Source organism: Panthera pardus, unplaced genomic scaffold (assembly GCF_024362965.1).
Source record: "Panthera pardus isolate Hobbes unplaced genomic scaffold, ASM2436296v1 HiC_scaffold_25, whole genome shotgun sequence".
Taxonomy (NCBI): Eukaryota; Metazoa; Chordata; class Mammalia; order Carnivora; family Felidae; genus Panthera; species Panthera pardus.
Genome location: NW_026526821.1, coordinates 31,859,795 through 31,871,200, shown reverse-complemented (window position 1 = coordinate 31,871,200; position 11,406 = coordinate 31,859,795). Strand labels below are relative to the sequence as shown.

The 11,406-nt window shown below is 41.1% G+C and overlaps 1 protein-coding gene across 2 annotated transcripts in view; it reads left to right on the top strand.

The window, feature by feature from the left end:
• The first annotated feature begins 429 nt into the window (after positions 1-429).
• Positions 430-11,406, top strand: part of GPCPD1 (glycerophosphocholine phosphodiesterase 1) — a 48,960-nt gene continuing 37,983 nt past the window's right edge. For both annotated transcript variants that reach the window (XM_019462590.2, XM_053890411.1), the window contains exons 1-3: positions 430-522; positions 5,462-5,538; positions 8,055-8,151. In XM_019462590.2, the coding sequence (XP_019318135.1) occupies positions 5,490-5,538; positions 8,055-8,151 (146 nt within the window). In that variant the 5' untranslated portion in view covers positions 430-522; positions 5,462-5,489. The remainder of the gene's footprint in view (positions 523-5,461; positions 5,539-8,054; positions 8,152-11,406) is intronic.

The following is an 11,406-nucleotide window of genomic DNA, read 5'->3' as shown; positions in this document are numbered from 1 at the left end:
TCACTTTTGAATGGCAAAAAATGCAACTCAGAACTGCGGTTCCGGCCTCCACATTCGGTCGTCCTAAGGCGGCTTCGGGAACCGACTAAGGAACGCGTCTAAGTCTCGAGCCCGGGTGTCTGCGCGGCATCCCGCCTCGGCTCGAGGTCTGCGGAAAATGCTCACGGCGGGAACTCCGGGGATGCCCGGCCGCCCCCGGCCGCCGATTCCCTTTCCAGGAACGCGCGAGCCCGCCCCCCGCGCGCGGCCGCCGATTGGCCAGGACGGCGCCGGCGTGACGTCACGCCCCGCCCCGCCCCGCCGCCCCTCCGGCCCCGCCCCGCGGGGTGGCCTGGCGGTTTGGTCTGGAGCAGCTGAAACCGGTTTGAGCGGAGCCGCTTCCTGCCGCTCGGCGCCGCCGCGGGCTGCCTGGGGGAGCGCTGGCGAGGCGCTGACGGCGGGTGCCGGGCATCTCGGCCCGCGGCCCTCGCTCTCGGGCGCAGCGGTAGCGACGGCGACGGCGCGGACCCGCGGACCTGGCAGGTGAGGCGGGCCGCCAGAGGCCTGGCCCGGCGCTCGGTACGGGGGCCGCGGCGGCAGCTCACGTGGCGGTGGAGCTGTCAGGGCGGCCCGGCCGGGGACGTGGCGGGGCGAGGGGTGGGCAGGGTGCCCCGGCCCCGGCGGGCACTGCCCACCCCCCTCCCGGGGGGGGTGTGTGTGTGCAAACAGCGGCCTGGACCTTGGCGCCCGCACGTCGGTGGGCAGTCTCTGTTTATTCGACTTGTATTGTTTGCTGCCACGATTCCGCTGGCCTGCCTGGTGCTTAGTTCCCCTCTGAAAAATGTGTGAAGTCTCTTCCATGCAGCAGAAGGCATGGAGCGTAAGACCACCACGAGGAGACGAACTTAAGGAACGAAGAAACACAAATTGGCGCTGAAGGCGTTTGCGTACCCCTAACCCGCAGCGTGTCCCTCGCCGACCACCTCTCGATCCGTCCATAAGTAATTCCCGGTGTTTTGGCAGCTGCTTGTTTTCTGAAATTGCCCAACCGCATAGTGGAAGGCATGCTTGTGTAATTCAGCTGTATTCCAAAAAAAACCCCAAAGTGCCTTCCTGTCCTGGGAAGAGGTTCCAGGAATAGACATCTGTGCTGTCCATGCAGTTTTGGGAGAGCTGCACCTTGTCGCCAAATTTGTACTTTTCCCAGAGCTGTTCGGATTGCCTTGATGACTTCTGCGCCAAAGCCCCCCTCCTACCCCACTGCCCGCTTAGAAAGGGAATCATGCATGCGTTCAGTCATGAATCGTAGAGAATTGTTTCATTTTGAGGCCGCCGTGCCGTGCCGTCTGATGCAGTGATAACGTAGAACAAGATCCAACCAAGCAGGATGTTTCGACCTGATGATGTTTTCTTCATACTGTGCTGTGGGGCTCTCTGTGTGTCCCCAGCAGCTCCCCTCTCCGCTGCCCCTGCATGTGTCTCCATCTTGCTACATTTCTGACAGTTGTGACTTAGCTAAGAAGTGAATACAAGCTATCGGTCCTCTGTCAACTCCTGATGTTCTGGAGATGAGGAGTGAGTCAGGATGAAGCAAACAGGTCAACCTGCACATGGCCTCATCTGTTCTGGACCTAAGGACTAGGGAGAACCAGTATTCTGGACAAAGTAAGATTTAGGAAAAAGTTGTGTTCAGAAAAATAGTGACCACGAAAGAAGTCTTACAGCGGCAGAGTGGGTAAAATTTGATAATTACAGAATCTAGGTTGATGAATCAAATCTTTTTGTATGTAACTTCGCCAGGAAAAGTATGTGGGTTATACGTGAAATAATACCAAGACCAAGTGAGATGGAAAACATTTGGAAAAGTTTTACTGCATTGTTTACAAAGTTGAACAAGGAATTAACCTGAGTGAAATCTCCAGAAACGCTTTCTTTTATGAAAGTCCATTCATGTCTGCATACGTTTGATTAAAATATTGGCTCAACTGTACTGGGGTCAGAATAGTGGGGGGATCCTACGACAGGGTGAACAGAAATGAACTCTGAAAAACCTAGGCATTTCATATATTCCTTATGGCCAGTTATGAGGACCAGAGCTGCTGGCGTCTAAGAAAGAGCAAGACTTGGAAATGGCTTTTTTTTCTTTTTGAAGGAAAACAGAGATGTTCTTTTTGGCCAGAAAAACACACTTTAGCTAAAAATATCTATGACCTCAATTTAGCTCTAAACTAAATGTCCCTGTACCTTTGGTTTGCTTAACTATCCCTTTTGTTCCCCAAGCTGGTAAACCAGTAAGATCATGTGTTGGGATAGTTTATTTGACAAAAAGAATAGAGTAGAATTTATTTTGGCAGATAGTGTAAACTCTGAAGTATTTCTTGAATGTAAATTGCAATGTTATATTTTACTAATTGCTTGTGTCTTTAAAAAACTATTAAAATAGTGTTAAATGCTACTCAAAATCTCAGATAAGAATACTGTTTTATATTTGTCTTCAAAAAGCACAAAATGGAAGTTATATATAAAACAAATTGAGTTGGTTAAATAACATTTACAGTCAGCTCATACACATAAAAAGGACTAGGATTTTTCATCTTGTTTTGTGTATGTCTGGAAGACCTCCCCCCTCCAAGTTGGGGTGGTTTTTTTTTGTTTTGGTTTGGTTTGGTTTAGGGTTTTTTGGCTTGTATGGAAGAAGAAGAAGTGTTGGTGAGTGTGTAAATTTTGCGTTCCATGACAGGACTGTATTTTACTTTGTCACTGTTTTGGTGGTAACTGGGTGTCAAAATTGTACATGCCAGTCCTGCACCAGAATTTTGGCCTCTGTCCACGATCAAGTAAACTGGTGTAGGAGCAGCTCCCCAGGCTTTTATTTGGTATGATATTAAATTGTGGGAGGAAGGGGAGTGGAAATTAAACCAGACTATAGGACTTTTGGCAATCCAAGCAGAAAATGATGCTTTGGTGATGTCCAGGGAGGTTTTTTTGGGTGGTATTTTTGTGGTTGTGTATATAGGTTTGTATAGTACCTTTACTGCAGCTGTTTACAGACAAGTTACTATGGCCACTCTTACAAGCAGCCTTAAGATTGAAAGTCAGTTTTAATAATCAGTTGAATTCTTTTATTAAATTTATTGTGTAAGTTCCCCATTTAATGCAGTAGAAATTTAGAGGTAATTTTGTACTAGTTGTTGATTTTAATATATAAGAATAATTATATTTGATTTCCCTAAAATTGGCTGAAGTAGATATTTAAAAGTGATCAAAAATAGTTAAGTACCACCTATGTAATTATGTAGACGAGATGATGTAGTCTTAGTTGAAAATTGTGACAGTAAACACTGGGTGAAAGTAACAATTCTAGGTAGAGATTGAGGTTGGTTATTCAGCAGTTTTGCTGGATGATGGGGCTTTTTGCTGTGTCTTTAAATTAATTCAGTTACGTAAAAGCCAAGCTCTTTTGCTAGCCTTGAGGTTTCTTTATATTACATGAATAATTAAATGTAAGATGGCAGTGTTTCAGTCAACTATTTAATTATTAGAAAAGGATTATTCCTACTCTTAGAGTTATACTCAGATATGTCATGTTAAAGGAGAGCTAATAAGATGTTTGGATTGGTTGAGGAGGGGGTAACAATGTAGAGCTATTTTTAGATTTAGAACATTCTTTGCTAGAACTGGATGTATATGCTTTAAATAGATCTTGTTTATTCTTAGACACAGAAAGTGGATTAAGGCATCTTAGAAATTATTTTGATCAAGGACAGGTTTTTCTCCAGCGCACGGTCTTGGGTTTTCTAGCTGAAATAGTAGAGTTATCAAATAGGGAATTCTGTATATAGGTGATATGACACTGACGGGTGGTCTTGCTTAATATGCTTAACATTTCCGTCTTATAATTGATGAAAGTGGGATGATAAATAATACGTAGCTAACATTGAGCCTGGATTCTTGACCTTCATAGCAGCCCCCAATAGATCAGCTTTCTCAAACTCAGCTATATTAATATTTGCAGCTGGGTAATGATTTGTGGAGAGCTCTTCCGTGCACTGCATGTGTTTAGCAGCACTGTTGGCCTCTACTGACTAGATGCCAGCAGTATCGCCCCTAGTGAGAACTGCTGCTATAGATCCACCTTGACTTTGAAGTGTAGTTACTGGAGTAGCAGTGTTCATTAAATGCCCATCGCATAGTTGTGCATGTATTCATGGTGGGGGGGGGGGGTACAGAAAAATGAATAGCTGTGAAAATTACCTTATGATTCTTTAAATAATGTATAAATGCAAATAACATTTATGCTGGTAAATTAATGAAATGATGCAGAGTAGAGCCACTGAAATTCTTTTAGGAACACATTGGTTCACATTGGTGAAATTCAGAGGGAGTTGGAGAAATTATGTGGAATATGATCTACCTTTGTGTAGAGTATGGGTTTTTTCTCTATATAAATTGTGTAACCCATTTTAGAATTGATACTGTATATATTTTTAAAAATCTATTTGTCATCTTCCCTCAGGTACTTAAATTAGGGGATAGTAAACAGATTGGTTTGGGTGGGGAAAACAACCAAGTAATGAAAAATCAACTAAAGAGAAAATGAGGATAGGACATCAAAGGCTTAGGGGTTTAGATTTCTATAAGTAATCAAGCTAATTTCAAGCCAGGGACATGAGGAAGAATATTCTAACTGACATAAATATATTATTGGGAAGACATTTAGAAGCCAAAACACAGGTTATAACGGATACTTAGGAGTTTGAATGAAGTTCAGACTGTAGACAGATAGGCATGGATGTAAGAATCAACAGGATTTGGTAATAGATTGCAGAGTCGAGACTCTAAATTCCAGTCTATAGAACTAGAGTAATGACAGTCCTATGGTTAATACAAAGAAAATCTGAAAAGAATGATTTATGGGGGAGGGGTGTGTTTCATTTTAAGTTATTAGTTACTTAGAAGCAGAATCTCCCTCTTGTTGCAGAACATAACTAGTTTGTTTCAGTGAATGGTACTTAAGTTCTTCAGTTGTTTCCTTGTTATTAAAGTTGAAGCGTTACTGAAGTAGAAATCTTTTCTTGAGCCAAGTTTTTTTCTATCTGTAGTTTTTTTGTTTTTGTTTTGCTTTTTTTTTCTTCTTCATAACATGAGCCTGGTCTGGAAAGATAGGCTGAGTTCAGACCAGCTGCTTATCAGAAGAGAAAGTTTGTAACAAGAGAATCTTGAATCCTTAAAAAAAATGTTTGGACACACCTGTTTTGCAGTCTTTCTGGCCCATACACACAGACTAGGTTTTAACATTAGGCCCTAAAAATTGCTAGGTACTTCTTAAAAAGTCTTTATATGTAAATTTTCTGAAACCTTTTGCTCACAATTGAGATGTATTTTGGGTTTTTTGTTTGTTTTTAATTTGTTTCTTGGAGGTAGCTATCTAGAGATAAGATTTTTATATACTGTAAATGACGTTTTCTCTTCTTCTTTCTAGCACAACATTCTAAAATAAATCCATCAGAATGACACCTTCTCAGGTCACCTTTGAAATAAGAGGAACTCTTTTACCAGGTATTGTAAAGTTTTATTTTAAAACAAAATTTTAAGTTAAATGAGCATTTTTCTTATCTGGAATGTCTTAAATATAGAGTTTGTTAATACAATGGGCCTAATTTTTAGATGAAGATACCTTTAGGGCTTGTCTGATGTCAGAAATGTGCTTGGAGTATAGTAAAGTCATGGAAAAAAAACCATACTTCCCCAAATAGTAAATATCTTAGTCTCATGTTTTCCAAGAAAACTGTGAATGTATTTAATTTTGCATAGACAGTTGGACTATGATTTTTAAGTACTATGAAAATGAGGGAAGTTTTGCTAGTGCAAGAAGTTGGTGAAGTAAAATTAGTTGGCTAAGATAACTTTGTTCCTTTTTTTTTTTTTTTTTTTTTTTTTTTTTGGCTACTTGTATTTCTTGCTGTCTATTAAAGCAGTGTGAAATAATTTTAGTGTAAGCTAGCAAATCAAAACAGTATCATGCCTGGGATATGGATCTCCTTATTTGATATACTCTGGCTAAACTGACCATTTCTCAAATCTGTTACATTCCTTCCCTCTTTTGGGGGCTTTTTCAGATTATTACCTCTGTCTGTATCTTTGACCTCCCTTCTCTCCTTTAACTCTCCTTACTCTAACCCCACATTTAGCTAGGTTAGGATCCCTGTGAAATTCAGAATTTTAGTACCTTTAAGATTTTATTTGAGGAGCGCCTGGGTGGCTCAGTTGGTTAAGCATCCGATTTCGGTTCAGGTCATGATCTCACGATTCATGAGTTCAAGCCCCGCATCGGGCTCTGTGCTGGCAGCTCAGCCTGGAGCCTGCTTCAGATTCTGTGTCTCCTCTCTCTGCCCCTCCCCCACTTGTGCTCTGTCTCTGTCTCTCAAAAATAAATAAATGTAAAAAAAACGATTTTATTTGAGATTGATAGATTGTAACCACTGTGAAAATTTGACCTTGTGTTCATGCTGAGTGCCTGCACTTAACACAGTACCTGGCTCAGAGCTGGTGTAAAATATGTGTTCAAAGAATGAATGAATGGTTCACTTGTGTATATCCAGCATCTTTGGTATAGCAGCCATCAGAGCAGTTGACAGAGTGTGTGTTTGTCCAAGTTCAAAGTCTTAGCCAAGAAGATCTGGTAAAGCTCCATCTCTGGGCAGGATTCTGCAGATTAAAGATTGCTAGTCAGCTGATACGTTGGCTCCTTTGGGTCAAGAGCTCACCTCTAGTCCAGTGTGGAGCCTTCTCTATGGGTAGAAGACTGCAGAAGTGTATTGTACTCTCTCAGGGAATTGTTCACAGGCAGCTTAAACTAGGAGGAGGAGCTTGCGTATACCAGGCAAATGGACCAAGCACAGAATTAGCCACAGAAGGGTCAGCTTGATGAGGGTCTCAATCTTAATGACTAGAGGAAAGATAGTGGCGGATGTGAATGTAGATGAATCTGTAGGTGCAAAAGGGAATATTTGTATTTAGCAACAGTGTTTATCTTTTCTTTTTGTATCAGGGAGGGTAGTGATAACCTAAGTTTACTGCAAAACAAAATCTGGTTACCCTAAAGGATTGGTAAGTATTTTGATGTGAAATCTCTATATGTAACCCCTCTGTGCTTGACAAACATGTATTTAGAACCCCGAAAACTCCTGAAGGACTATCGCATTTGAAACTTTAGTTAAGTTTTAGACAATCCAAGCTTACAGAGTACTCATGCAGGTGGCTGAACCCAACTATAGTTCTCGTTTTACTAGAGTAGTGCCTAGAAGTTACTCAGAATGTGGAGGAGTTTGTCTTGAACTTTGTTCACTTGGGCTCAGTTCATCTTTTTCTTTCATGAATTTTAATTGTAGTAATTCAGAATGTATTGATACATAAGTCAAAGACTTCTTCATACTTCTATCCAAGAAGTTGTAGACTTTTACCGAATATACAAAATTCAGCAAATGTAGGCAATAGCTGTATTTTGGTTTGTCTCTTGATGATAAGTGTTCAGGTAAAGCAGTAGTCATTATTTTAGTAAGGAAAATTAGATTTGTCACACTCTGAGTCTGTTTTGAGTAGTTTTTGTTATTGTTGTTACATCGCTGCTTTCCCATTGATCATTTTCTTGACATTTAGTGTGTTAATAGCCACTGTTTGTCCCTGGAAAATACTGGTTACTATTTCTCTAGAATACTTAACATGCATTTAGTATTTGCCTTTTTAAATTGGAAGCTGCCTTGAAGGTAGGAACTGATCACTCGGACTGATCACTCTGTCTTCTTGGTGCTTGTTATTGGCTCAGTTAAGGAGTTGAACAAACGAAGGATAGTTCATCCCTACACATCCCTCCTTTTCTTTGGCTTTGGTTCTGTAGAGGTAGGTCAAGTTAAGAACGCAGGGTCCGACACATGTCTCTGGTGAGGTTCCTCCATCTGCTAAAGGGGACTCTGTATCCAGGTGATCTAGTGCAACGGACTGTTCTTTTCTTCTTTAAACTGAAATTTGAAACTTTCTTACTTATCCCACTGTAACAGGTTGTTCTGTTTCTTTAGGAGAAGTTTTTGCCATATGTGGAAGCTGTGATGCTTTGGGAAACTGGAATCCTCAAAATGCTGTGGCTCTTCTTCCAGAAAATGAGACAGGTGAAAGGTAAGCAGGAAGACAACAGTTGACAGAGTACTTGTGACATTCACATTATAAACTTAGGGGGGTTATAAGATACCTTCGTATAGTTTCCTCTTCTAGTTTTAATTTTTATCAGTTCTCACATGTGCCAAAGAGTGAGGTAGTTGTACAATATTGGTTGTAAACAAACAAGTTTCTCTGTTTCTCAATTTCTACCTCTCAACCATTTTCAGCTTTTGGCTGGTTCTTTTGGTAGTGACTACCATTTTTCTAAATAACTGGCTTATATTGCTATTTCTTTCTTTTTTTTTTTTTCTTTTTAACTTTTTTTAGGTATTACCTTTTGGCTCTCAGTACATATTCTTTTTTTTATATTTTTATTTTATTTTTTTTTTTTTTAAATTTTTTTTTTCAACGTTTTTTTATTTTATTTTTGGGACAGAGAGAGACAGAGCATGAATGGGGGAGGGGCAGAGAGAGAGGGAGACACAGAATCGGAAACAGGCTCCAGGCTCCGAGCCATCAGCCCAGAGCCTGACGCGGGGCTCGAACTCACGGACCGCGAGATCGTGACCTGGCTGAAGTCGGACGCTTAACCGACTGCGCCACCCAGGCGCCCCTTTTATTTTATTTTTTAATGTTTATTTTTGAGAGAGAGAGCAAGAGTGAGCACGAGCAGGGGAGGGGCAGAGAGAGTGAGTGAGAGAATCCCAAGCAGGTGCTGAGCTGTAAGCACAGAGCCCGACATGAGGCTGAAACCCATGAACCATGAGGTCACGATCTGAACCGAAGTCAGATGCTTAATTGTCTGAGCCACCTAGGTGCCCCTCTCAGTACATGTTCTTGATAAAAGATCTTATTTTTGCTTTAGCCTATAAAATAATTTTCTGTAGCAGAGAGTGGAACAAGTATGTTAGCTAATGTACCAAAATGAATTCACAACCAATATTAAATACAACACTAAACTTAGCATGGGTGTATTGGTGCATTGCCCTAGGGAAAGGAGGGTCTGGGTACTGGTTTCAGTTCTGTAGTTAACTGTGATCTTGGGCAGATCTGATTTCTCTAGGCCTAGGTCACATCTACACAGTAAAGAATCATGAATGTCGATAAAGGTGGGACTTGTTCAGTTGGGGATATTTGGAAGTGTTATGGGTTGTTGAGATGTTATGTGTGGGAGGTAAGGAGATATGAAATCTTAAATAGTATACAAACACATACAATGGCCTTAGGGAGAAGCACCAGATTGTGTGATTATTAGGCTCAAATTCTGTTTTCCTGTCGAGCAGTGCTACTGAAAATGTGGCCTGTGGGCCAGTGCTAGAGAAAAAACTTTATTGTCAGTGCATTATGGGAGAAATACAGAAATTAAGAGCAAGCAATGTTTATAGCAATTTGACATTGCTGGGACATTCATGCATGTCACTGTGGATTCATCTCTGTTGTACTGGATACATAGACCAGAAGTGTTGGTTGCAGGACAGGCAAGCAAACAAAAATTGGTCCTTCGCAGCAAATAGTTTGAGGAGCACCAATGGCGAAGCAAAGGAAAATAACAATACAGTATCATAATGTAAGCTAACAAAAAGAAAAAACATCTATAAAACACTCTTCCCTATTTGTCATTAGTGTAATACATTTTTCAGCCAATTCTCAGCTTTTTTTTTTTTTTTTTTAATGTTTATTTTTGAGAGAGAGAGAAATAGTGCAAGTTGGGGAGGGGCAGAGAGAGAGGGAGACAGAGAATCCAAAGCAAGTGAAGTTTTATTGGTAAATACTGGGATCACAGAGGAATGAGATGTTCATTCCTGTTTAGTGGCTGGTTTTTCCTCCAGTTTCAGATCAGCCATTCTGATCTGAAGTAAAACCTCATGTCTTTCTGAACTTGTTCCTAAAACACAACTCTGCTCTGGATGCTTGAGCTGCCCTGTCACCTGTCTTAAGTCCCTTTCCGCCAACCTGGCCAAAATTATGTGAACAGACAACACTTAACTACATAACTTCAAGGGACCAGCCACTTTTGCCTTACTGAAGTACACTGAAATGTAATTGATTTATATATGTAGGTAAACAGTGTTTCACATGAAGGAAAGAAGATGATGATGATACAAGATGATAGAAAAGACATTTGCCTTGGACACCATTCTTGTATTTTAGAAGAGCGTTTGTTTGGATTTCAGTGTGCTCTGCATTTTTGTTTTTTAAGTAAACTTCAGCCTAGCACGGAGCCTAATGCAGGGCTTGAACTCATGACCCTGAGATTAAGAGTTGGCCGCTGAACCCACTGACCCACCCAGGTACCGCCTCAGTGTGGTCTGCATCTAAGCTCTCTGTACCTCTTTTTTTAGAATCTCTTAAGCCTCTCCATACCTACAGGCTATTAGGATTTTTTTTTTTTCAACTTAAAGATAATTTGAAGGTTGTAGTATTGTTTTCTAATAATGCAGAAAATGTGGGTCACTTGTGGTTTATTTGCTCTTGTAGATTTTATAGTATTTTGGGGCAGGATATGAGGGGGCTATTCAAAATCAGGCAGGTATACTAGACCTCATTGTCCCTGTGTCCTCCCTTTTCTTGAATTTCATCAGATTATGTTCATTTTTGATGTCACTGAACAGTTCTGGTTCATTTTTAACTTTGCAACCTTTATTTAAGGGAAATGGAGTAAAAAAATTCATTGCTTTGTTCTCCCCATCTCTTTTCATTCAGTGGTTCTTAACCAGGGGTGCACATTAGATCCACTTGTGAGGGCTTTAAAAAATACACGTCTAGATCCTACCCCTGGGCAATGAGGAATAAATAATGCTTGAGAGAGGGGCCCAGCACATTTTTCAAAGCTTCCCACTAATTTTATTGTACACATGGGGCTAGTTTCACATAGTCCGGCTGACTATGAATGAAATAGTATTAGAGATTTGCTATTTTTTTTGGAGCAGAGGTGAGAGAGAATTTCACCTCAGAGTTGGTAGAGTCTGCCTGGGGTGCTGTGTTGAAAAGATTCTGAGGCTTACCAGGGAAAAGTAGTGGGGCACGTATGCCAAGCATTTGCTATTCTCGTTTTATAGCAGTGCTTCTCAACCAACCTTACGTGTTCAGATACTCTGTGAAGTTTGATCAGACGCCACATGACCAGGCTCCACCCAGACCTATGAAATCAGAGTCTCCTAGGGTGGAGCCAAGGCATATGTATTTTATTGCTACCAGATGAATCTAATTGTTGACCATGGGTGACAGCTGGTTGTGGATATTTTGTTAGGAACCAGGATTGAGTCAGAGTGA